Genomic DNA, 27,634 nt, shown 5'->3' with positions numbered 1-27,634 from the left:
TCAGATCACACCATCCGTCATTGTTTGAGCCAAAGTGGACTTCATGGGAGACGACCAAGGAGGACACCATTGTTGAAAACAAATCATGAAAAAGCCAGACTGGAATTTGCCAAACTGCATGTTGACAAGCCACAAAGCTTCTGGGAGAATGTCCTATGGACAGACCAGACAAAACTGGAACTTTTTAACAAGGCACATCAGCTCTATGTTCACAGATGCAAAAATGAAGCATATGAAGAAAAGAACACTGTCCCTACTGTGAAACATGGAGGAGGTTCTGTTATGTTCTGGGGCTGCTTTGCTGCATCTGGTACAGGGTGTCTTGAATTTGTGCAGGGTACAATGAAATCTCATGACTATCAAGGTATTCTAGAGAGAAATGTGCTGCCCAGTGTCAGAAAGCTTGGTCTCAGTTGCAGGTCATGGGTCTTGCAACAGGATAATGAGCCAAAACACACAGCTAAAAACAGCCAAGAATGGCTAAGAGGAAAACATTGGACTATTGTGAAGTGGCCTCTATGAGCCCTGATCTAAATCCTATTGAACATCTGTGGAAGGAGCTGAAACATGGCGTCTGGAGAAGGAACCCTTCAAACCTGAGACAACTGGAGCAGTCTGCGACTTGGACCAGGCAGGTTGCCAGTCCATCACAGGGCCTAAGTGTGAGCCACACCCAACATTCATTTTGTCATTACTCAACATGAAAGAAGCTGTATCTCTAATTACGTGTAATAAAAAAACAACACGGAAAGATGTATTAAGAATTTAATTACTAATTATACATCAGAAAAATTCATGTTCCCAGAGGAGATCAGGCTACTGAAAACATTGACAGTGATTAAAAAAAAAAAAAAAAAAAAGGGATCAGAGGTCATCTCTCTATCGGTTGGCAGCTGAGTGGCGACACTTGAGAGACCCACACTGGCAGCTGAAGGACTTGCTCTTTACCCTCCAGTAGGAATCGCCATAATCAAATCTGGTGAGGAAAACATACCATTCGTGTTATCGTGTTATTTGAATGGCAGCAAACAGAGCAGAGATTGTTGTTTTCGACACTCACCCTATCTGGTCTCCAGCTTTAATGGGCTTACTGGAGAAGAAGGCTATCCTAGGGAAGCGTAGGTCCTGGTGCATGGTGAACACCCTCACAGCCAGCAGGTTGGGCTCACACAGATGGTTGATGAAACGACCGATGTTGCCAAAGAGTCTCGCGTCAACACAGTGGACGTCCCCCACCTGCACAAGACAATCAACCGAAACAACCAGTCATACGGGATGACTTCCATCCAGCTAATTCATGATTAATCCCACCCTCACTCCTCTGTGCCTCGGAAATTGTTCTTTCATAATCATAATGGAAAATGCTGCATCCCATAGTATGACAAGGGAAACATAGACAGAGAAGGAAAACAAACAAAATGTAACTACATATATTTGTATTAATTCAAATCTGACTCCCTGCCTCTACGTCTAGTGTATATTAAAGCATTGGAACAGCAGTCAACAAGCACCAGGTGTGTCCTTCAACGTCACTTAGTAGACCACATTTGACTTTAGAGTTGCTGTGCATCATGATTAGTTGCAGTATTTTCACAATGGAAGGAGTGAGGACGTCCTTGTTGATAAATACCTTCATCCATCTTTACATAGTTCCTTCTGAGAAAAAGGAAAACATGGAGCTGCATTAGCCTACTAACAGACAGCAACTCCGCAGCACCACCTCTTGATCGAACCTAATTGCACATGCACCCATGTCATTTTGGTAAATATTATGAGAATCATCAGGATGGCATGTTTGATTTGAATCATGGCCTGGGGTTTGTCTGTGCGGAGTTTGCATGTTTTCCCTGTGATTGCGTGGGTTTTAGCCGGGTGCAATCCAAAGACATGCTGAGGTTAACTCATAATTCTAAATTGTCCATAGGTGTGAATGTGAGTGTGACTGTTTGTCTCTATATGTAGCCCTGTGATAGACTGAAGACATGTGCAGGGTGTCCCCTGCTGCTGTCCTGAGTCTGCTGGGATGCTGGATCCTGCCCCTTCTCTACAGAGGATAAAGTGGTATACAGAAAATGGATGGATGGATTATGAGATTGATCAATTAATACATTTTGGAATTGTATTTTTCACATAAGCACCAGAAAGGTTTATGACACTTTGTTACACATCAAAAACATCATCAGTCCACACAGACAGACAGACAGACAGACGATACTGTATTAAAGTGCATTTAGGTCAAATTCTGTCTCATAATGCAGGATATCACTTAATTTTTTTTGGCTAAATCCAAGTGACATTAACGTTATTGATTGAATATTCCCTGTAATAAATACCAGTAGAATAAACCATTTCTAAATCTGTGTTCTATCAGCTGCAGTACCAGCATGTAAACAGACTTGACAGCAAATCAGCACCATACATTAAAACTAGGGCTGGGACTTTAATGCGCTAATTTTGATTAATTAATTGCAACAAAACTAACGCGTTAAATAAATTAACGCATTTAATTGCACCTTTCTCAGTTCCCTAATTTCTGGCACACCAGTAACTGATGAACACTCCAGCCCAGTAGGTGGCGGTAATGAACCTAAAGTCTGTTTGCCAGCCGCGATGAAGAAGCACAGAGTGAAGTCAGGCACTGGTAAACAGTGAAGGAAGACGAGATTGAGCTTGTTGGACAGAAAGTTTTTTTAAAAATCTTCCCGATGGCAGCTTGGATAAAAGCCTGGTTGTGTGCAAATTGTACAACAAAGAGTTTTCTGATCACTGCGTCACTTCAAGCTGATGGTATCACCTCAATGTAAAACATGTTGCTGTTAGCACCAGAGCTAACGTTAGCTACGATAGTCCTGCTAACGGTGTAGCCATCCCATAATAGATCACAGCTTTATTCAATCATATCAGTAATGCAGTACTCAAAATGTTTGCAGATGTAACATATTCCTTAGCTGAGAATCTGTATCGCTCATAGAGAATGGTCAGTAAACGCTTTGTTTAAAGGGAGACACCGATTCCAAAACTCTGAACATGACCTGCTCCTCTCCAGGTTAACTCTGCAGCATAAGCTACCATGGTGCTCTAGACAGGTTAAAAGAAAGCCACCTTCTTGATCCTGAATTCTCTGACTTTAGGCTCCACATAACTTGCTGACCCACTAATGTCGCTTGTAGTACAGCTCTCTGAAGTGATCCTGAAACACTGCCCTGGTGTCAACCTCGTTACTGGGAAAAACCCAAGACTTCAAAGTGAAAGATACTACATCACTGAACGTTCTGTCTACAGAGAGCTGGGCTCTCTAACATCACATCACTTTGTTCTTGTGAACACTGGTGTGTCCAGTTACGTCTTACTACCAACATGGATGCCTGACTAGTGCAGCTTCAAAAATTAGTGTAAATAAGTCAAACACCTTATTGTCAAGGGTGAAGAGGAAAGAGTCATTCTCTCTTTTGTCTGCTTCTGCATCAGTGATAATCTCCCCTACATACCTGTGGAAACATCAGGAGAGAGAGAAAGAGCTCAGACACAGCTTCTGTTCAATATTTTATGCTGCAAAACACTGAATTCGTCCTCACTCGCAAATGAATGTTCCTTGAGGGATATCCTGCATGGCCTTCACTCCCCAGCCCATCTTCTGTGTCCTGAAGAGCTGCAGTCGGGCCCTGAAACAAACAACAACAAGACAATTATCTCTTGGAGCAGCTGGTGGAGCAGCAGCCCACTTCACAGGAACATTAAGACAGAAAAATTACATTAATTTTAATTAAAGACACAGATTCATGAGAGAACCCGATCCTTTTCCTGGAAAAGAAAACTGCTCCTTCTTCACTGGCCTGGAATAAAATCACTGCCTTCTAGCCATGTCCTGTGTAAAGTATATGCACTGTCCCTTCTAGGTCACTGTCCAGTAAAGAGCACACATTAAGTGATTATCAGGCAATTATCAGGTCTAAACCAATACTGTACTTTAGAAGGAGGATACAATTAAACAAACGCTACACAAGCAAAAGCCACAGTCAGCTATTAGCTGAAGAAGTGTACTGAACGTCCTAAAAACAGGGATAGGTCACCTCAGTCCATTCTGGACCACACGGTTCCTGCAGGTCCTCCAGCAGGAGCAGGCATGGTTACACTCAAATAGTACCGGAGGCTCCCGCTGACAGAAGTCCAAAGGTAGTCGACCCTCCTGCACACACGCACAGACACACACACAGACACACACACACCATAAGACATCTTACAATTTGCGATTAGGGATAAAAACACAAATTCTCTCTTTAGACCATCTGCTGGTTTCAAAGAGAAACGTGTTTTTTGACATCCTCTCTAGAAATAGTTTTAGATTTTCTTAACCATTTCAATAATAAGCGCTCTGTCCCTGCATATTCTTTCCTTTTCCTTTCTGTACAAACTTCAGCTGCTCAAATAAAGTACGCACTGTGGTGTGCAGGATACATTCAATTGGGACAGACTACTTATACTATACAGTATGGTTCCTTATGCTTTAATGGTCTTGCTCAAATACCCACTACCGGTCTGTAGTATTTGTCTGTTCACTCTGCAGCTCAAACTTGTTACTTGTGTTAGACACCATGATATATGTGATGTGTCCTCTCCTGTGCAGAGGATTATTGGTCACTCTTGCCAGAGAAGCATGCTGGCTTGCAAACATTTTTTTTGTGTTTTTTCTTTCTAGCTGATGCTAAAATAAGTGGAGATTGTTAATTTATCTATTACACATATAACAGATATGTAATAATAATAGCAGATATGTAATAATTAGGTCCCACTCCGACCGGTCCTACGAGAAACTAGTGCTTAGAAAAGGTTCCGAGGTACGTATTGAATATGCACAAACTGGCATTGGGGGAATGGATACGCTATCTCGGCTGCAGTCTGAATGAAAGTGGTATGTTGCGAATTCGTGACAATAGGCGTCAAGGGGTTAAGATGAAAACAGAGAATCTGAAACCATAATTTCTGGAGGCAGAAGAAGGACACAAGAATTTGTGAGGATCCTAAAGGTAAACTAATATTTGCTAAGTAACTGTTTCATATTGGTAAATAGTACACATGCATGTGACCAAGCAACATGATAAAATAGATACTGGAGTTTTTTTTCCCCTAACTTTATTAATCCCCAGAGGGGAAATTCTGTTTTTTGCATATCCCTCCAATTGATTTTTCTAAATGGAAAGGACACTGACACAACTTCATGGAACATATTCCCCAAATCAAAAGTGAACTTTAAATTCAAATTGCGTTTTGGTAGTGTGTGTTACTTACACTGTCATACCAACAGCGCAGACTGAGCTGACCACACATGCAGGTGCTGGATAGGCAGTCATCTGTACAGCTGCAGTGCTGAGTGACACAGTGAGTGAGCAATTAGAAATACATTTTTGCAGTTTTCACCATGCATTACTGCATTATTTTTGATGTCATTTAATGTAATCCAACAGCTAAAGTGTAAAGGAGAAACTGTAAACCTATTAGAAGCAGTTCCGCCTTCCTTGGAGTACTGTAATAAATGTATGCTTTACTGAGAGCCGAAGTCTTACCTGTAAGTGAGTGATGTCCCTGTCAATGTTGAGAGGGGAGGTGACACAGCTGTCTGGTATGTATTTAAAATTTTCAGGGCACGGCTCGCTGTCGACTCCATTAACACAGGGGATAGGAACTGCCTCGTACCCTCGAGAAATGTCCCTAGGAGATATTAGGGCATAGCACTTACACCTGAGTTTTATTAACTCGGTGGAAATAGTTCAATAGAAGATGAATATCAATCGTATGTCTGTGTGTTAAGTACAGAACCAGAGTCAGGATGTAATTAGTCTAGCTTAGTACAAAGAATGGAAGCAGGGGCAAACAGCTAGCTTGACTCTGTCCAGACAGAGAAATACTCCCACCAACGTGTCTAAGCTCACTGATTAAATTGTATCATGACTATTTTATATGCACACAAACAACAAAGCTGGTGGTGTTCTTGGAGGGGAGTGCCATGCAGCAACTGTGTCTTGGTGAACAGCAGCTACATGCTTGACAGTGCTGGAATAATTAAAGTGGTAAAAACAACATGAGAGCTCAGCTTCCACTGAAGACACAAAGACTTTATTGTACATTTCTGTTTGTGTTCAGTTCAGACTAATACAATATGTATGGCATAGCAAGATTTAACAGTGTTGTTTGACATATTTTTTAACTTTGGAAGGAGACAGACTGGTTCCCCTGCTATGCCAAGACAAAACCCATCATGCTCTGTACTTGACACACAAATATAACACTGGCATGGATCATCTCATCTACCTCTCAGATAGATGTTATGTTAATTCATCAACCTTACATGTTGATGAAAATCAACTTGGCTAACTGCCAGTTAACGTAACTATTTTACACTCATCGTCTAACAGCAGAAACAGAAAAATATGTAAAAGAGATCAGCCTTATTTGGTTGTAATGAAATGTGGTTTATGTGAGGACAGACAGCAGGAGAGATGTAAACAGATGTAAACACCGACTAAGTTTAGGTTGGCCTGAAGCACAACAGGTAACATTTATTACAGTAATCCTCCCAGTGTTAACATTTCCACCATGTCTAAATGTCCCTCAGTTAAGAGTTTCCACAAAGCTCTGACCATGGGGCATACCATCTACACAGGCATGGCAACAGCAAATTTTGATTTCAGCTGAAAATGTTCGGTATACAATCTTCAGGGGGGTTCAGGGGGGCACAGGCCCCCTGAAGCCAAGAGGTTTTCAGTAAAATAGAGGTGATTTAGAATGAAAAACATGCATAGAATTACAGAAGACTAGATTGTAATGAATAAGTTAATTTAATGAAAAGTTAACTTACTTTTTCTTCAATGTTGTCTCACTGCATTTAGTCCTACAATTTTTACAGTTCTATAGGTCTTTTAACACTATTTACACTGGAGTTCTACACTGGTCACAAAGTCACTTCTAATGTCACAGTTTCCTCTATGGAGTCAGCTGTCAGTTTTTTTTACATTTCCAGAACACTCTTTAAACGCTATCAGGGATTCATTTTGCCCTGAGTCATGAGTCAAATACCCAATGTTTTGTTACATGACTCAAATATTTTACTTATAGTGAGTACTTCTGACTCATGGCTTGAGAAATCAAAATGATTATTTTAAAGCAAACTGATCCACTCTGATAATATTTGACTCAAGGTTTCAAACTGTCATGAGTCAATTTCACTCAAGGTTGTGGAGAGCAAAATGAACCACTGCACTATACTTTTTCTTCAGTGTTGTCTCACTGCATTTAGTCCTACTATTTTTTACAGTTCTGTAAGTCTTTAACACTATTCACACTGGAGTTCTACACTGATCACAAAGTCGATAAAAACCTCATGATTCCACCGAAAACGATCCCAATAGCTCAAAATTCCAACACGAACATGCCGCCATGAATTGTAACAAAAGAATGCATCGAGCAATTTGATTGGTCCAATCGTTGGCAGCTAACCAATTTTGACCAATCACAAGGCCTTTTACAATGCAGCAGGAGCTAGACTGGTTCTCTTTGTCTGTTACGCTGCGGGAGAAACGCCGAGCGCTTCTCAAAAACCGGAAGCAAGAGTAACAAAAACATACCTCACCCCCCCTAAAATTTTCTCAACGGATTTGGACGATTCACAGAAATGATAAATTTGAAAATTAAAACGGCGGATCAGTGGTGCTCAGACAACAAACTTGTTCTGAACACCAACAAGACCAAGGAGGTCATTGTGGACTACAAGAGGTCCAGGAAGACAGAGCACCCTCCTCTCCTCATTCAAGGGAAAGCGGTGGAGCGTGTTCACAACATCAAGTTCCTGGGCATCCACATTACATCTGACCTGATCTGGTCTCTGAACATGGCTCACCTAGTGAAGAAGGCTCAACAAAGACTCTTCTTCCTTAGGAAGCTGAAACGTGCTGGTCTCTCCTCTCAGCTCCTGGCAAACTTCTACAGGGTCACAATAGAAAGCATCCTCTGTCTGAAAACAGCACAGGGGATTGTGGAAAGTCCTCTTCCAGACCTGGACTCAATATACGTGGACCGGGTCCAGAGGAAGGTCCGACGTACTGCTGCCGACCTCACCCACCCAGGAAATGGACTGTTTGTTCCGTTTCCCTCAGGCAAAAGGTGCAGGGACATAAAAACTCTAACTTCCAGACTGGTATTAGCGAACTGATGTTACTGGTGGGACTTATTGGTGTCACATATGAAAGCCCTCTACAAAGACATCCAGATTTTTATACAACCCATCAAACACACAGACAGACGTGCATACACAAAGCAATACTGCAGCTAACCTGTTGAGCACTTTTTCTCCATGTCTTTCCTGTCCTCTCCTGGCATCAGTCAGCTTCTTGTTGGTGTTGAGAGCCATCCACACCTTGGAGCCGCATTTGCAGCAGTCCAGAGCCGTCTCTCCGTCCCTGTTCCTTTGGCTAATGTCAGCTCCACGAGACAAAAACAACCTGTGGATGGTGGATGTTTAGGTTAAACGTGTGGGGACGAGGTGGGACAAAGTTTTTGAAGTACAAAAAGACTAGCTACTAAGGTAACGCAACAGGACAAACATTATGTAGACTTTAAGGCTTGTTTTGGTTCTTTCATACATGTAAAATAGGTCTTGTCCAAGCATGATAAAATCTGTTGGGTCGAAAATATACATACGGCAACTTGAATAATCAGTTTTGATGATACAGAAAGTTGTGCAAGTCAAATTTCCTTAGTGGCATGGCCTCTAAACTTCTTGTAAGTCAGTGGTCCCCAACCACCGGGCCACAGACCGATACCAGGCCACACAGAGGGAATATAAACAGTTTATTTTATATTTTTTCTGCCTGCACCTGCACTCTGATCATCAGGTATGTCTGGGTCAGGACCCAGCCCTCTCCATCAGCTACCTCCTCTTTCCTCTTTTTTGTTTTCAGAATGATCAGCTACAAACCGCTGTATCTTGGGAACACACACCAGCTAAATAGCATCAGGTAGGAACAGACTGACGAGGCCATGAAAGAAATACCAGTATTATGTTCCACGGTAGCTGCCTGCGCCAGTTAGAGCAACCCTGAAACAGCTCAATGATTATCATTCACTTGCACAAATGCGACCACTTGAAAAGTGAACTTGCGTACTCTAAAAAAAGGTTGCATATACAACCATTTGGGGTCGCAGTCTGGAGCCCCAGGGCTCATTTAATATGGGGACTCAGCTCCCATTCCTTCTTTTGACCCTGCAGATTTGTCATATTTCCAGAAGACTGATAATAAATCTATAAAAAGAAAACTAAATACATGAGTGCTTTTTTGGGTTTCAATGATTCTGTCACAGAAACAGTTATAGCAGACCTTAGAAAGTCAAGACTGTCATGAATATCATGGTTCTTAGTGTATGTAAACCTTTGTTAATGACTCTAGATATTTCTGAACTAAATATGTAAGCAGCTAATAAACATTGGCACCTCAAGTGTAAACACCTAAAACAGTTTGTTTTCCAGACATTGGTGATATGTGAACATGCCATTAAAAAGTTAGGGCATGCTGCAGCTAATAGTCTCTGCTTTTCTTTCCACCAGGAATTGAATTTACTGCCATTGAAACATAAAGGCATTAATGGGGTCCAACACTGATGACAGGTGACAAAACTAGCATTTCAGTTCAACCTGAAGGTGATTGAGGATCAGATTAAGCCGCAACACACAGTCATCTCAATTGCATTGACTGAACTGAATTTCCTGGCCTTGGAGTTAAAGGGCTCAGTCACAGATGCATAGTTGTTGCTACTATAATACTTCTCCATGGGAGTCCACTTGGAACACTGTTAAATACATGTGTAGTAGATGGTCTCTCAGTTCCTCATACCTCATTTCTTCAGAGCACGCGCAATATTGCCCTTGTATCATAGATGTCACATGGAATACAAATTTTAGGCTACACATGAATGTCCGCAGAGGGGTCAACACAGACTTTGGTGGAATTGTGGAAATGATGGCATTTATGTCTAGTGGACCCTCATGTGTGCGTCAAGTATAACATAGCCCTACTTTGGCCTTCACCACATGTATTTTTTCTTGTCAAAACAGACTTCACACTTACATCACACACTCCAGGTGTTGTTCTCTAGCAGCAACATGAAGTGGTGAGTCGCCATGAATGTTGACGGCATTAAGGTCACACTGAGCCTCCAGCAGAGCCTGGGCAATGTCATCACAGCCTGACAGTGCTGCCCAGTGCAGGCAGACATTCTCTTCCTGAACAAGGAGCAGAAAAGTGGTCAGAGTCATGGAGACATGGTGTTCTGGCGGCTTCCGTCAGAACAAGCTTTAGTGAAAGAACAGGGCAGACCGTTACACAGTAACAAGCATCGCTTTGACAGACCTGCAAATTTTAGAGTCATGACAAAGTTGACAAGATGCAGAAATAAAATTGTTCAGGGGATCCAGAGTCATTCTGTCCCAGGAGACGTTTTAGTGATTTTTACACAAATGGCACATTTTGGACCATTTTGAGGTTAGAATTGAACAAGGAAACAACATCTTGTTTGAAGAAACATGTAGGTTTTATGAAATTCAGACTATTTAAACCACAATGTTTAACTAACTACAGTAACTTAATTTGATATTCTAATCTTGCATAGATTCACATATTAGTTTATATGTTTAAATAGAATTAATGAAGCATGCCAATCCAGTTAAAGAAACATGACCCAAAGTCTCCTGCCCATTGCAGGATGCCTTAATCGTAACTGTCACATTTCTAATTCTACAACTTCAATTTATCCAATTTCTTCTTTCTTTTCTGACTACAACTGTCTTTTTTTAAGTGATGGGTCAATGGCTGCATAAATGCAGGGTTTTGTCACATTTCCTATAATCTTTTACAAGCAAAGCCATTTTAAGTTAACGCTCATGGACACTGGAAAACTATTTATTTCCTCATCACTATACTTATCCTGCTGGGTCTCAATGCTATTTTAATACAATTGATTTGAAAAGATTAAAACACGTCATTGGGGTTATAGGAACTGCACTAAAGTGGTTTGATTCATTACCAGGTAGTTTCAAGCTTCTTCATTTTAATGATGACCCTTTCATTCACACCAGAGTTAGTAATGGAGTTCCACAGGGCCCCATGTTAGAACCAATAATATTTAACTTGTCCATGCTTCTCTTAGCCAATATTATTAGGAAATACTGCCCAAATTTCCATTGTTATACAGATGACATGCTGTTATATTTATCTGCAAAGACAAATGACAACAGGCATGTCTTCAGGACATAAAGGCCTGGATGACCTAACTCACCTTACTATGTGAAGTGCTCTGTGATGACATATGTTGGGAGCTGGCCCAATATAAATAAAAGTTAACTGAAATTAGTTTCAATTAAATTGGTTTAAAACAGAAAAACAAAACATGCGATATCACCAAAAACTGAACCGTTATTCCACCTTGTTCCATTTGATTTTCCATTTTAACCTTCTGAATTCCAAAACCTACCGATGAGTTTGAAAGTCATGGTAAATGTCAAAATGGCACCAATTATCAGAGCCATTCAGAACTGTTGGATTTTCAACTTTTGGACAGTTCCCAAAGTAATCATGCATGATTTCCAGTTGCATCAGGAAAATTAACCAATTCTGAAAAGCTACTTTTGAGGTCTGTCTCCTTCTAGCCATGGTAGTGCTGCTTTCAAAGAAGAGCCCTCTGAACTTTAAGCAGTTTCTGGGTGTTTGTTGCTCCTGTCACCCTTTCCCCCACTGTGGGCAGTTTTTTGGCAGCACAACCATGGCTAGAAGGAGGAAGAACTCAGTAATTCCTTCTGTGCTGTATGACAGTTAGAATGACAGAAACCACAAAAAAACATTAAATTAAAAAAAAAAAAAAAAAAGTGTGTGCGTCGTGTGCGCTGACCTTGTCTCTGATGTTAACATCGGCCCCTCTGGCCAGCAGCAGATGGACCAGCTCCTTGTGCTTGTACTCAATAGCCCAGGTAATGGGAGTCCACCCTCCATCATCCTGCACAGACACAAGCTGGAAAACTCATACCAAGATTCACACTCACACATGGTTTCTGATCCACACCACATTAACTGTTAGCAGCAGTTAGTAAATGAGGCCGTGCGTGTGTTTTTACCTGACAGTTGATGTGTTTGGATGCCTTGGAGAGCAGATGATTGACTATGTCATAATGTCCCAGTTTAGCTGCCAGATGCAGACAGGTGAAACCCATGATATCCTGGGATGACAACATGATTCACATTGAACAACACAGCCCTGCTGCCACCACTGCCCAAGTCCACAGAAAGGGATATTTTAATTGCTTCTGGAACCCTCGAGTTGAAACTTATGGGTGAAAATTGACATGAGAATAGACATAATGAAGCAAAATGAGTCCAACAGTTATGTACTTAATCTTCTCCTACTCTCTGGAGCATAGTTTTCCCTTCAAGTTGGTGAGGTTAATTATAAATGTTCATGTTTAATAAGTCATACCGTTAAAGAGTGTTCCAACTCACAAAAGCAGTCACATGCTCGTGATGTCTTTTTCTACTGTCCTTTTCTTCTGGTGCTTGCCTCCGACATATATTTCTGTAATAAATTTTGTGCAAAAACTAAAGCAAATCACTAAATGTAGCAGATTCTGAAAGCATTCACACACCTCTGTATTTTGCACAGTGGGTGTAGATTCAATTTTAAATTAACTCTTGCTCCGTCATCAATCTATACTCAATAGCTCATAATGACAAAGCATGAATGTGTTTTAACTGTTGTAATAATGTTATAATTCCCATTAATATAATTAATCAGACCTTTTGCTGTGGCACTCCAAATTATAGTGGATTTGAATCTGTTCCTTAAAGTGTGATTTCTAGTGACAAATCAACAATTATCACTCTTTGCTGCAGTTCCACTCAACTGTTATTCCAGAGGCAGATTCTTGTTGTAAATTGCTTCCTCCAGCTTGACGGATGTCACCGATTCAAAATTATTTCTGAGCACATTTCATTCATACACACCTGACAAAGTTGTCTTCTGCTTTCTGAAAGCAGCTACAGATAAGTTTGGAAGTTTAGAAGTTTAGCATTGCCAGTGCTGCTATTAGAAGTATACATCAACTTCACACATTATAATACATGCGCTGCCAATATTCAGAGCATGTTTTTCATCAGCGGTTTCTATTGTCCAGTTCAAATGGCTTCTAGGGTTCATGCAATATTTTGAGATTATGTGCAGATTTAGCAAATTTGACTCAAATCAATTGGTTATCACTAATTTAAGAGAATATACACAATCTGGAAAGGTGGAAAGTAATTAATCTCACTGTTTGGGACAAAATAAATACAGTAAAGATAATGGTAGTGCCACAGCTTAATTACCACTAATAATGCAATATAAGATATTTAAACAATATAATCAAATTGTCACAGGATATCTCTGGAATGGGAGCTGTGGACTAGCTAGTTAGATTGGATAAAAAATAGAGAAGTATATGATGGCTCCTTTTGAAGACAGAGGAGACAAAAAGGTGGGGAAACAAACCACACATTGAAGCACTTCTACTGTTTGGTCTATGGTGCATAAAATGACGAGGAAATCTTTATACAGACAATATGAAATAAGTCCAGTTAGGGCAGCGTAGGACACTACATTTAGGGCATACCAGCTGAACACTCAGGAAACTGGAAATACCTCCAATTAATGACCAGGAAAATCATTTGATTTACTACACATAATGCACAGTGCCTCAGTGTTCTTTAAAAACATCACAAATGCACAAAATGAGTATCTTTAGTTTCATTTGGCAAAGGGATTTAGAATATGATATTGGTGACGAGACACTGCATGACGCAACATCTCATACTGGGTGAGCCACTGGAGACATTAGAAGTAAATGTACTTATTACAAAATAATGCATGGATACTACACTATTTTGTAGTTATTGAGGATGGGCTTGATGAAAGATTAAAAAGTGTTGGAAATGCAAGGAGGCAAATAGCACATTTTTATATGCAATATGGGAATGCTGTGATTCAACCCTTTAGGAAGATGCTGCTGGTAAACTTGGGGAGTGGATAAAGCAGTCTTTACCAGACTCCCCCTTTAGCTATTCTTGGGGACAAAATATTTCTAACACAAAGTGTCACCAAAACACAGTTAAGATTGTTATTTCCAGGCTTCATTATTGCAGCAAGACTTGCTTTGTGAATCTGGCAGAGCACAAGAACACCAGAGCCCCCTGAATGGGTTCAATTTATGACTGAAACTGCTTCCCTTAGATACTAAACAGCTCGGATGTTTAAGTCAAATCTTTACATGTATGGGATCATTTCCTCTTGATTATTAAAGGCTCACTGCATTAAAAGGTTGAGGGGATGATCAAGACTAGGTGTAGTAACATTTGCACTGAGGTGCTGTAACGGACTGTATTTGTTTAGTTCTTTGATTTTTTTCTATTCTTCTGCCATGTATGTGTGAAAAAGTGGACATTCATGAGTGAATGAATATGTAGAATGATTGACAGAAAAGGGGGGATGTGTAAAAACTATGCAGTAGTAAAATCAGAGTAAATTGATGATTATATGATTTACAGAATACAAATCTTTTTGTTAAAGTTGTTATACATTTTCTTTTATTTGCTCCAGTATGACATTTCAACACTGAATTGACTCACATGAAGACTTAATTTTATTTAATTAGCACATCTTTTATGTGCACTACTACTTCATCAAATGAAAATTTGCTCAGAGGACAAAAACAATAAATTGAGTGTTGTCATTTTAGAAGTAGTAGAACAAAAGCCCTAAGCAAAGGCAGCAGTTGACACAGTGAGATCAGACTGAGTGCTGGATGGAAAAGCAGAACTTGACATGAACAGACATCCGACTGATAGGAAAAGTTGTGTGCTAACTCACCTTGTGACTAATGGATGCTCCAGCTCTTAGAATGTATTTCACAATGTCCAGATGGTTGTTTTCACAGGCTGCCATCAATGGTGTTCTCTGCTCCTCATCAAACATATCCAGGTTGGCTCCAGCCTGTGTGTGCATAAACACATACAGCTTCCCAACATCACTGAACTACACACTGACATCAGTCACAGGATTTCTGGATTTTAAACATTTCAGTCATTTTTAAGCAAAAAAATGCAAACATTTGAGGATTCCACCTTTTCAAATATGTTTGCGGCTTGATGCTGTCACATTTAATAGTCAGTTCAATATTTTTGGTTTGAGATTAAATAGATTAAACAGATACATCAAACAGCATTTCTATCACGCTGGGCTCTATGTGTTTTTTCACTGACAGATTGGATGATGAATTTTTCATGTTTTAATGTCCATTTGAAGCAGTGCTTCTATTTACTTCATTTTCTATTCAAAAATAAACAAACTATTTAATTTGCATAGTGCTAGTCACCTCACGGAAGGTCCTGGGCTCAGATCTCAGGGTGGGCATGTTCACAGTGCACCTGTGTGGGTTTTCTCCAGGTGCACCAGTTTCCTCCCACGTTTCAAAGATACATATTGTAAGTTAATGAATGATTATAAGCTGGCCGTAGACATGAGTGTGAGTGTGGTTGTCTGTCTGTCTGTGTTGGCCTTGTGATGCACTGGCGACTGGTCCAACTTGTACTCAGCTTTTCACCAGAAGTTAGCTGATGTAGGCTCTTGCTCCTCACACAACCCTCCACAGGATAAAGTGGTGTACAGAAAAATGGATGGATGTAATTCTCTACTTAGTCTGCAGTGAAGTCAGTGTCTCCTCACCTGGACGAGCATGTGGCATATCTCCTGGTGACCCTCAGAAGCTGCTGCATGAAGTGGAGTACGTTTGTTTTGGCCCTCCATCAAAAAGTTAGGATCCTTCCCATCAACTGTAACGTACAAACGTTGACCTTATACTGATGCTAAAAAGCATACATTAAGTTACTATAGTTGAGGCTACTTTATGTCAGAAAACATATGTGAGTTACCTAAAAGATGAATGACCTTCTGGAGGTCCCCTTGTTTTGCAGAGATGTACAGCTGCTTGGTGGGGTACTTGACTTTCTTTGGTTTCAAGCTAGAAATATAAAGGTGTCAATCAGTTATTCCTACAAAGTGCTGTAGAACACACTGCACACATTGTGAATCCTACTTCTCATCATCCAGTGCCATCAGAATGCTCTCCAGTGACTCTTTAGAAAGTCTGTCTGCAGCACACACATCTTCATCATTTAGCCTAGAGAGACACAGCCAGCAATAAGAAGATGTCATGGAATGGAATTATCATTTGATAGTTGTAAGTGTGTTCATTGTGAGAGGGAAATGGTGTATTCATTTTTTTCTCAAAGAGAAAGATGAGATGACATGAGCCTCATCAGTGCCTTGTTACCTGCTCTGGCTCTCATCTCTGTTCCTCTGAGGCTCGCTAGTCTTCTTAGCTCGAAGTATCTGTGGAACAGCAGATGTGGTTGGGACTGATGGCAGAGTAGCCACAGTGGGTACGGCAGGGAGGGGCGGCCCCGGGTTGGATCTGGGCACAGAAGGTGACTGATCAGCCTTCGGTACTGTAACCACTTTTGCCCCACTAGCATCCTCTCCACAGTGGGGGCAAAACCTGTGATCCTTCAGGATGGAGGCGCAGTCACGGTGAAAGCGGTGAGAGATGCTGCCGTACGGCCTGCACTCCATGAAGCTGCCCTGTGGAACGGACCGGGAAAACACAGCAGTTCAAAGAGCTATTTTTGTTTCAAATTCAAACGTTTCAAGTGACATTTTCTTTTTTCAGGGTGGGAAAAAAAAAAATTATTTGTTTCATTTCAGGATGCGAAAGTAGTCTAAAGTCATGTGGAAATAAGGAAATACAACCACCATGGCAAATTAAGAAGGTAAAAATGAGCATTCCGATATTTGTGTACGTTGGCTTTCCATTTAAATGTTTAAATGTCCCAGTACATGTATACAGTGAGTTAGACTGTACACTTCAAATTGAGCCTAGTTTTTTAACCTATACTTGATTGCCTCATTAGCTATCAGTTAACAATCGTTATGAAAGGTTCTGAATGCACACTTACTCCTTAATATGAGGCTGTTTTCTCAAAATTATGAGATCATGTAAAATAGACTAATGGGGCAGGAAATGGAACTTTCTTGAGTTGTTGTGTTTTTAAAAAAAAAAAACATCGGGTGAAAATCAAGTTCTTTACCTTGCTAACATGTCCACATGGTGTTTACAACCTGTCACTCAAAAGTTTGGGGTCACTTAGAAATTTCCTTGTTTTTGAAAGAAAAGCAGTTTTTTCAGTGAAGACTAAATAAATGATAAATCCAGTGTAGACATTGTTAATGTGATAAATGACTATTCTAGCTGGAAACAGCTGATTTTTAATGGAATATCTCCATAGGGGTACAGGGGAACATTTCCAGCAACCATCACTCCTGTGTTCTAATGCTACATTGTATTAGCTAATGGTGTTGAAAGGCTAATTGATGATTAGAAAATCCTTGTGCAGTTATGTTAGCACATGAATAAAAGTGGGAGTTTTCATAGAAAACATGAAATGGCCCAGGTGACCCCAACCTCTGAACAGTAGTGTACATGTTGGAAAACATATCAAGGGTAATGTAACAGTCAACATCATGATTGAGCTTTTCTGCCTTCAAACTGAAGAGTACTGACAGAATCAGACAGCCATACTTATTTCCATTCGGTTTCACATGTAACAAATCCAAGGAACAATTCCTGTCAACTTACGGCTACATACAGCATAGCAGCAACGTCAGGCCTCAGTACATCTATAGTACGTGAGAGTCCTTTGTGTCAACTCACCGCTCTGCAGAAGAGTCCACAACCAGGGCAGCACTGGTGCTTGACCATGCCGGCACGGTGGTCCTCGCACAGAACCAGCAGATGGACCGTGTTGGAGGGTCGCATCATTTCCTCCTTCATCACTCGCCTCTGACAACGACTCAGCTGGGAGAAACAATCAAACAAATAACCGAAAATAAGAGCAGAGAAACAACATGCAGAAAGTAGTCCCCTAACAGGATTTAAAACAGGTATGCATTCAGGCAGTATGCGGCCAAGCAACCAGGTATTGGTAGGGATGGGTGTTGTTAAGATTTTAACAGTACAACTACTTCTACTGACACTGCTGATCGAGCCGGTACTTTCACGGTACTCTTATCTCATCTTACCTTTAAGAGAAAAAAAAATAAACAAATTAAGGACAGAATAAATATTGCTTTATTTTCTCGCAAATACTCTAAGAATTAAAATTCATATCGACACTAATGTTGTGTTGATGTGTGTGTGGGTTTGTGTGTGTGTGTTTGGTCTGGCATGATGCTTTGGTAGGTGGCGTACATAAAAACGCACTTCACCTGTCAGTGGTTTCAATGCTGTGGCTCATTGGTGTACTGTCGTCCATTACCATATCGCGGTTCATTTTTCGCGGTCTCACTGGACCGCGGATTTTTAAATTGCATATATCTAATTTTGTATCGCAGATTTTTTGCTATAACGTGGGATTTTGCAGTATATAGGTATTTTTATATATTTACTTTGCGATAAAATAAGCATTTTCAAGCCTAAAAAATTCAAAACAAAAAATATACCAAAAATAATAATTACCCAAAGAAGTGCTTTATTAAAACATATAAAAAGAATATTAAATTGAAATAAAATGCATAATGTACAGCGCTGGGCACTGATTGGCTCAGGGACTGTAGCATCAGTCTGCTCTGTCTCCTGTGTATAGCAGCATTCAGCATCTCACCTTGTCAATTTCGACGTCTGATCGCTGCATATAGTGATACTTGGTGTTGTTGTGTTTTTGTGAAATTTTCAAGCATAGGAAGTGTTTACAAGAGTGTGGGGAGCGTTTATAAAGCCTTAAATTATATATAAATAATAAAATAAATATAAGGTTGTTACTTCGCAGACTTTCACCTATCGCGGGGGGTTCTGGAACCTAATCCCTGCAATAGACGAGGGTCTACACTATATTCTTCATGTAAAATGTCCCATTTAGAAAATCTTAAAGTCTAAAAGGTGATAAATTTGTCTCTTAAAAAAAACTATGACTGAGCACTTGTTGTTTAAACTTTAAATTAAAAATTAAACATAACTGAAAAATGAATTAGACTAAAGTAAATTTACATGTACTTTAGAGCAGCAGGGGAACTTCTGTTGTTGACTTCAATGAGCTTGAAATGATTTATAATGTAGAATTTTCTGTATTAGACAAGTCTCTGGTAACTGAATGGGATTTTTCTTTGATTTCTACTAAGAGGCAATCAGCGATTTTATGGATTAAGGCAATCTTTACCATTCCATCTACGCTCTCCATCGCCATGCAGGTCTGATCCAGTGCAGACAGGCTTCCTCCACTCTTAGGCGTCTCCATACGACAGCAGCACAGCGGTAACTCCTCAGCCAAGTCTGTTTCTGTCACCTCAACATCTGCTGCTACTCCTGCACACGCACATCTTGTTATTTCACTACAGATCACAGCAACACTCTGATCTGCGTCATCCATAAAAACTATTTCTGTCGACCAAAAGGGGATTTAACAACGTCACGGTAAATCTAATCAAGCTAAATCGGCTAGTAAGATCTTTTGACCACCTGACAGAGGGGGGGAGAGCAGTTCCTCCTGAGCTTTTAGGTCCAGACAGTCCAAAGCCAGCTCTGTGTATTCAACATGGCTGCCTTCTTCAGACTCCATTTCCCCCACTTGGAATTCATTCATGACAGCTGTCTGTTCTCCAGCCTTCACAGTCTCCAGTTCAATCACAGCTCTGTCTTCTACTGCAGTGTGTTTCTTCTCCACACAGGCTCCTGGCTCCTCTTTCTGATTGAAGGAAGGAACGACATTTTAGACACAACACTTTCAGAAATTATCTAACATTTCCACATCTGTCATTTATAATGTGGTGGATAGACACATGTAAGCTGATAATAAATTCTCTCTTATTTTAGACTGAAAACAGTACCTTAACCTAACTTGAAAAATCTTGTTTAAAAAAAAAAAAAAAAAAAGTCATCACATCATCTAAAACATTTCTTTTCTGATCTGAGTTCATGGTTGTCGTACTGTTAGTAGGTCTGACACACAGGAACAAATGAATAAACGGGCCTGCCTTTTCCTGCTGTTTAACAGTCCTGGCCTTCTTTTTGGGAACCAGATTGTACATTCCCATCTTCCTTTTCTTCCTCTTTACAGCTAGGGAAAAAAGATGAGAGGACAGACATCATCACCAGGAAATGGTCAAAAGCCACCAAATCCTTTTCACCTTAGAGACCTCAAATTACATCTTGCCCTGAATGTGTGTTAAAAATGATTTGATTAATAAATGTCACCTTGGTATTACTTGGCAGGAACTCTGAACATTAAGAACAGAGGAGATACACATTTAAAAAGTCAATTAGACTCAGCCTTATGTGCTTTTCATACAAAAAAATGGTCAATGAGAAACCTGCTCTAAATAATTTGAATGTCATCCCAGTGAGAAATTTAGATTGCTGCAACTTTAACACTCTGAACCCCCAAACCCACTGGCTGATTTGAAAGCCACGTTATCTGTCAAACAAAACAAATCAAAAATTACTACATTTGTCTGGAAAAACCGAAAGCCTTGTGGGATTTTCGATTTTCTACCCATATTTAAATTATTGTTTAGATTTTTGTAGAATAAATACCCAAAGAAATGCCTAGAAGCTGCTTGGGATTTGCATGGTTCAAAAACAGGATTACCCATTCAGCAGGAAAACAAAATCACGCCATACAGTGTAAAAAATCTATCCAAACAATTAAGAGTAACAGTGTAATATCATAAAGTAAGTCAAATTAAGATAGGTACAATATAATGGGTAATATAGTCTCCAAATTACATATCATGTAATATACACAATAGAATGTTTGAAGCCATTGATATTCTTTAATAATATAATGAGTGAGTGTTACATAGTACCTTTGCTATGTATACATTTCAACTAAAATGGTCACAAATGCTACCTTTCTTTGAGAAGGTAAAATTTTAATTGGTTGTGTTCATGCAAGTGCATGATGATAATTAAGATGGTATGGTGTCGCTCTAACTGGCACAGGCAGCTTCTGTGTTAGCTTTTAGTGGTGGAAAGCAGCATTTTTATTACTCCGCCAAGGAACGCAGCAGAGTCATGTGGCGATCAGCGTTGGTTTGTTCGTCTGTTAGCAACATTACTCAAAAACGGACTAACGATTTTGGATGAAATTTTCAGGGAAAGTCAGAAATGTCACAAGGAACACCTCATTAGATTTTGGCAGTGATGCATCTTATAGTCTGGATCCACGGATTTGTTAAAGATTTGTGTATCATTGCAAGATAGCTGCAGCACGGCGTCACTGTAACTATGACAACAAGTGAACACTATGTCAGCTGTCTGCTGATGATCACATGATGTGATCCACCTAGACTTATCCATCGAAAATGATACAAGTAACAACTGATTAATTTGTGGGGGTGTTTCTGAGTCCCATCAATTCGCGCCACCTGCTACATATTTAGGTCACACGATTCGGTATCCGTACATGACGTACACATGCATAACACACATCTGTGCTCAGCACAAGGTCTATTTGTTTGTGGGTACATCTATATTAAATGGCCAAATTCTATGTTGCCTTGATTTCTGATCATCACTAACTAATAAACAAATGCTGCATTTCTGACAATGCCATACAGGGGAATGAACAGCCTTGGTGGAGTACTGCGCTCTCTGAGTGCTTTTCTAGTTTCTTCTGTGGTCTTGTCAGTGTGTTCCTGATTGAAGTTATTTAGCTATGTGTAGGTGATCATTTAAAAGAAATTTAATCTTGGACAATTTGACATTAGAACACAATATTTTACTCTTTCCAAAGTAATTTTTACTCACACATCTGTCTCAGCACTCTGAAGCCGCAGACCAGCAGCTACCACTGCCAACAATGTGAGGTGTTTAGGGAACAAAGCAAATGTTGTATCTTTCGATAAGAAGCTGTTCAGCAATGGAGGTGTTTTGAATGTGCAAAGGTGGGATGTGCCACCAGTGATATCCAACTTACACCAATACTAAACCAGAGCATATCAAATACATTTCTGTAGCATGTTATCTAAATACATATGTTGTTCTCTCTGTTGCTGCTGGAAACCTACAATTAATGACAGTTTCATTCAGACTAATGAAGTCTGCAAAAGAAAGAACAGACTAACCAGGCCGAGGTTTGACAGAGGTGGAGAAAGCTTTCTTCTCTTGGCTCTCGCCTTTCTGGCTGTGATGAAGCTCTGTGTTAGATGGCAGTCCTGCCCTCTGTGAGACTGTTGGAGCCAACTTAGATGCTTTCTTGCCTGAAGGCTTTAGAGGAAAAGAAGGGAAGGAAGGGAGCAAACCAGTTATTACAGCTAAGCATACATGTACAGCATATGTATATTAACATTTTTGTATAATTACAATCCACTGACCATCCTCCACCAATAACTGTCCTGTTTTCAATTTGTTTCTACATATTTTTTAATATTAGAGAAACATTACAATAATTAGCATGCATGCACACTTACATACAGTGTACTCTGATTCTGTTAATCCATTGCGGAGAACACAATCTGAACATAAGCACTTTCTGATGATACTGTATATAAACTATCAAAATCACTTTTATAAACACAGTTTTTAGAATAAAACAGGTTATCTGTTTACCTTGGCAATAAGCGGACTTGCTTGTGCTTTTTGTGTTGCTGTGGCTCCTGCAGAGCCTGAACTGGGAGTCTGGTTCTCTGAGTTCATAGCTGTTACAGAAGCAGCAGTGGTGGTGCTCGTGGCAGCGGGTTTTTCTCTGACAGATACAGCCGTGACCTGTCCAGATGTGCCCAGAAACAAGCTGCCAGGAGATGCGAGTAGTTTCCCAGGAGCTACTGGTCGTCTGCTACGCCGAGCTGCATTGTTGCCGACTATGTGGGAGTTGTGGAAGGGAGTTATTGTTACATTGGGACTTTGAACACTCTGTGCTGCTTGTCCCTTGGCACCCACAGATGTCCTAGAGGCAGGACTAGAAGGTATTCTGCCTGGTACAGGCCCCTCACAGGCTTCACTGTGATTCATTACTGTGCTGAATGGGCTGATTGTTGAAGCTGGTCAAATTGCAGTGGCCTAAGTAGTACCTGAAGAATCAAGAACATCAAGTCAGGGCACACAAACACTTGACAGGCATATGGGTTCTGTAAAGTATCTTCAGACAATCTGACCTGTAATTGGCACTATATAAATAAAATTGAACTGAATTGGTCTAGAATGCATCTGCCAAATTCTTAAGTGCATCTTCAGAGAGGTCTACTCTACTCAACTCCTGATATCTCAACACTGGTTCCCCATCAGACTCAGAGTTCAATTCCAGATTCAGCTATCGCTTTTAGAACCTCACTGGTAAGGTTTCATCTGCATTTAAGATTTATTGCATCCCTATGTTACCAGCAGTTGTTGGAGATCATCAGATCAAGGTTTGTTCCTTTCAGTACGCACTTCAGCTGCCTTTACAAAGTACATATTATTGCATACAGAATACACATAACTGGGACATAGTAATTCATAGTAATATTGTGCCTTAAGGTTTGATTGTCTTGCTAATATGTCCAGTTCAGTCTGCAGTGTGAAATCACCGGTCTGTGCTCTCTGTATTCACAATGGACAGAAAAGCATGTTGGCTTGCGTACTACAAAATAAGACTGGATGCAGAAGCACATTCTGGTATTTTTGGTCATTTGACACAATGTGTATTGGTACATTCTCAATGTTTTTTCTAGCTTGCTAAACAGCATGTCAGTATGGGTACTGGACACACCCTCACATTCACAGCTGAGGAGACTGAAACTTTGAAGTCATGCCTCCATAAGTATGGAGCTCTCCACATTACTGCACCTACATGCACAACCGTTAAAAAATTTGGGGTCACTTAGAAGTGTCTTTATTTTTGAATTTCTTTATTTTTCTTTTTTTTCAATGAACATAACATTAAATGAATGATAAATCCAGTGTAGACATTGTTAATGTGGTAAATGACTATTCTAGCTGGAAACAGCTGATTTTTAATGGAATATCTCCATAGAGGTACAGAGGAACATTTCCAGCAACCATCACTCCTGTGTTCTAATGCTACATTGTGTTAGCTAATGGTGTTGAAAGGCTAATTGATGATTAGAAAACCCTTGTGCAATTATGTTAGCATATGAATAAAAATGTGAGTTTTCATGGAAAACTTAGACTCACAATCTGTACAATCATTGTCCAACTGCAATATCTCGAGTGCAATACATCTGTTTACTCTTACTTTCAATTAATTTTCTGGTAATCTGTTTCTCGTTATTAGTACACAGTTTACATCTTGCACTTGTATTATCTTATTTAGTTTTCTTAATTTTTATTCTTATTGTTTCTAGACATTTTGCACACTTCAGACACTTCACACAAACACTTGTAGATACTTTGCATGTTTTAATTTGCATTCTTTGTTATTTCTATTGTACTACTAACCTCTGTGTAATTGTGCATATTCCACTAACCATTGTTTATTGTACTGTACCCTGGCAAAATAATTTCCTCTGAGATGACTAAAGTAGATCCTATCTTAAAACATGAAATTGTCTCGGTGACCTCAAACTTTTTAACAGTAGTGTATCTGTGGTTACCTTCAAAAAGCAACTTCAGTCCCTCTTTTTACACCTGCATAAATTCCTGTCTTTGTTTAATGTATTATTTGTTGTACTGTATATTTAATTGCGTTTTACTATGTAAATACACTTTACTTACAACAAATAACCCTGCAAGAAATTTGCATTACTAAATTGCACATTCAGAACATGCGTTCTACTTGACAAATAGCAACAAAACCAAATCCCATCATCACAGCTCTACTGAAGACCATGAGTAACCGTGAGGAGCCCATAGTGAGAATCTGAGGCTGCAGCAACAAGGACAACAGTCAACATCCCATGGAGTAAAAGCTGACCCCAGTTCAGCACTAACCTGGTCACAGAGCAAACTACTGGGCCGAGTAAACAGTCTTTCACGCTGCATGTATTTGCAGAATTTGAAACTCTAATCATTTCAATGAAAAACGTCTTTCGCGGAGTTATTAAATGTGTTCCATCAAGGCTGCCATCTTTGTTTGCATTAGAGAACCAGGGGGGCGCAACTTGGGAAACAAAGTCGAAATACTTTTTATCTTTCAGTGGACAAAACAGCTTGTCGTCTAGATGGGTAGGAGGTGTGCAGACGCATACAAAACAACTGTAAATGTTATTAAACGACCTTCTGCATTTTTACAATCTCGAGTATAAGAACTTTTCGAAGTCAATAGTTAGCTCTGTGACCAAACATGCTAATACTTGAGGAACGCAAACTGGGTTACAGAGGAAACAAAGGCACTGCAAGCCCACTACGGTTAGCAGGGAGCCATGTCGGACAACCAGGGGGAGTTATCAGGCTACAAACATCGCAGAGAGCTACAACGAAGTGGAAGAAATGGGAGCAGCAGTTTCATCTTACCAGCTGCAGTCTATGGAGCTTCCCCGACCGAAGGCGGGGAGGGACAGGAAGACTAGAGATTCATCTTCCGCTCACAACTGCGGACGGAGGACTTCACCCTGCTGCAGCTCACAGCAGCCTCCACAGGAGGGCAGTAGTGAGTCTGCAGAGCCAGAGACTGCACCAGGACCATAGACTGTACAATAAAAATCAGTCCAGATGTTTTGGGATGAGATGGAGTGAAGGCAAAAGGGCCAACAAGTGCTCAGCATCTCTGGGAACTCCTCCAAGACTGTTGGAGAACCATTTCAGGTGACTACCTCATGAAGCTCATCCAGAGAATGCCAAGAGTGTGCAAAGCAGGAATCAAAGCCAAGGGTGGCTATTTCGAAGAATCTAAAATATAAAACATGTTTTGACTTATTTCACACTTTTTTGTTTACTACATAATTCCCTATGGGTTCGGGCGCAGTTCTGCATGCCTTCGGTGAGAATCTACAATGTAAATAGTCATGAAAATAAAGAAAAAACATTTAATGTGTGTCCAAAGTTTTGACTGGTAGTGTATGAATATGTCTATATTGTTGTTGTTATTGTAAATTCTTATCATGTAGGCAAGGCAAGGCAAGGCAAGTTTATTTGTATAGCACCCTTCATGTCCAAGACAATTCAAAGTGCTTTGCATAAAACATTAAGACCATTACAGTGAGGTGCAGATAAAACACTAAAAAGTACATAGGACATTGCAAAAGTCAAAATAATTTATGTACAGTAACTAAATTGTATTAAAACGACTAAAAGCAAACAACAGTCTAGATAAGTTCAAAGATACCATGCAGATTTCATGCATAGGAGGAAAGAAATGTTTTTAACCTGGATTTAAAAGTGTATACATTTGGTATACACTGGCACTGTGTTCCACTTGTTTGCAGCATAACAGCTAAATGCTGTTTCTCCATATTTAGTCCAGACTCTGGCCTGGACTAGCTGATGTGAGTCCTTGGATCTAAGAGCCCTGCTAGGTTTGTATTCTCTGAACAGATCACAGATGTATTCTGGGCCTAAACCGTTCTGAGATTCATAAACAATCAGTAGGGTTTTAAAATCTATTCTGTGACTGGAAGCCAGTGTAGAGATTTTAGAAGTGGTGTGATGTGGTTCAGATCTCTTAGTCCATGGTTAAAACTCTAGCAGCAGCTTTTTGGATGAGCTGAAGCTGTTTAATGCTCTTTTTGGGAAGTTCTGTTGAAATACCATTACAATAATCCAGTCTACTGGAGATGAACACATGCATGAGTTTCTCCTGGTCTTTCTGGGAGACAAAACTTTTACTTCTGTTGATGTTTTTGAGTTGGTAAAAAGCTGTTTTGGTGACAGCTTTGATTTGGCTGTTTAAAGTCAAATCTGAATGTATTAACACTCCAAGGTTACAAACTTGGTGGTTTAAGAGCCCGAGTGTCAAGATGTTTACGAAAGCTGACCCTCTTCTCCTTGCTATCAAACAGAATTATCTCAGTTTTACCTTCATTTAATTGTAGAAAATTCTCTCTCATCCAGGTATTTATTTGCTCCAGACACTGGCACAGTAAGTCTGTTGGGCTGCAATCGTCTGGTGACAGAGACACAGAAAGTTGTGTATCATCTGCGTAACTGTGATAATTAATGTTAAATTTCTGTATTGTTTGACCTAAAGGGAGCATATACAAGTTGAACAGAAGAGGTCCATGAACTGACCCCTGGGGGACACCACAGGTTATGGCCACTCGCCTAGATTCATGGCTGCCAATTGTAACAAAATAATAATAAAAATGTGGTATAAACCTGATATTGTGACAGCCCTGATCTCAGTATATTGAATTTTCTGTCTATTTAGTTTTCTGACTTTAGATACTGTCTGTATATTGTCTAATTTATTGTCAAAAGTGATGAGACGATTGGAAATAGAATTTTCAAAGTATTTTAATGGGCTAGTTTATCAATGTCAGAAAATCATGTTCCCACTTTCCTCTACTGGTCTGTAGCCACTGAGATAGTTTTTTTCTTTTATTCACCAAGAGATTTGCAAATATTTTTGTCTTTAACATAATAAAA

General features: G+C 39.9%; 1 protein-coding gene across 2 annotated transcripts; it reads right to left on the bottom strand.

Annotated features, from left to right (window-relative positions):
- Positions 1 to 752: 752 nt before the first annotated feature.
- Positions 753 to 25,679, bottom strand: ehmt1a (euchromatic histone-lysine N-methyltransferase 1a). 2 transcript variants are annotated; one of them, XM_023288661.3, is made up of 23 exons: positions 25,565 to 25,679; positions 22,724 to 23,184; positions 22,240 to 22,381; positions 20,149 to 20,231; positions 19,634 to 19,859; positions 19,335 to 19,480; positions 17,834 to 17,977; positions 16,397 to 16,704; positions 16,160 to 16,243; positions 15,996 to 16,084; positions 15,790 to 15,896; positions 14,935 to 15,057; positions 12,155 to 12,256; positions 11,932 to 12,036; positions 10,116 to 10,270; positions 8,325 to 8,492; positions 5,562 to 5,706; positions 5,287 to 5,364; positions 4,071 to 4,186; positions 3,576 to 3,662; positions 3,410 to 3,488; positions 1,061 to 1,236; positions 753 to 976 (listed from the first exon to the last, which is right to left on the bottom strand). In XM_023288661.3, exons 2-23 carry the CDS (start codon positions 23,123 to 23,125, stop codon positions 880 to 882), a joined length of 3,162 nt encoding a protein of 1,053 aa, XP_023144429.2. In that variant the 5' UTR covers positions 23,126 to 23,184; positions 25,565 to 25,679; the 3' UTR covers positions 753 to 879. The 2 variants fall into 2 exon arrangements, with proteins under 2 accessions (XP_023144429.2, XP_054867650.1); XM_055011675.1 differs by lacking the exon at positions 12,155 to 12,256.
- Between the last annotated feature and the right edge of the window lie 1,955 nt (positions 25,680 to 27,634).

The sequence above is a fragment of the Amphiprion ocellaris genome, chromosome 6 (genome assembly GCF_022539595.1).
Source record: "Amphiprion ocellaris isolate individual 3 ecotype Okinawa chromosome 6, ASM2253959v1, whole genome shotgun sequence".
In the NCBI taxonomy this organism is placed as follows: Eukaryota; Metazoa; Chordata; class Actinopteri; family Pomacentridae; genus Amphiprion; species Amphiprion ocellaris.
The sequence above is the reverse complement of the archived record's forward strand: the minus strand, read 5'-3'. Positions and strand labels throughout refer to the sequence as shown.

Bases quoted from the DNA above. Each gene is read 5' to 3' on its own strand.
- ehmt1a (XM_023288661.3), bottom strand. From the start codon at position 23,125: ATGAATCACAGTGAAGCCTGTGAGGGGCCTGTACCAGGCAGAATACCT. The intron at 1,237-3,409 runs GTGTTTGACTTA...TGTCTTGTGCAG, and splicing joins TCTTCACCCTTGACAATAAG to GTGGGGGACGTCCACTGTGT. The intron at 977-1,060 runs GTGAGTGTCGAA...TTTCCTCACCAG, and splicing joins AAAGCTGGAGACCAGATAGG to ATTTGATTATGGCGATTCCT.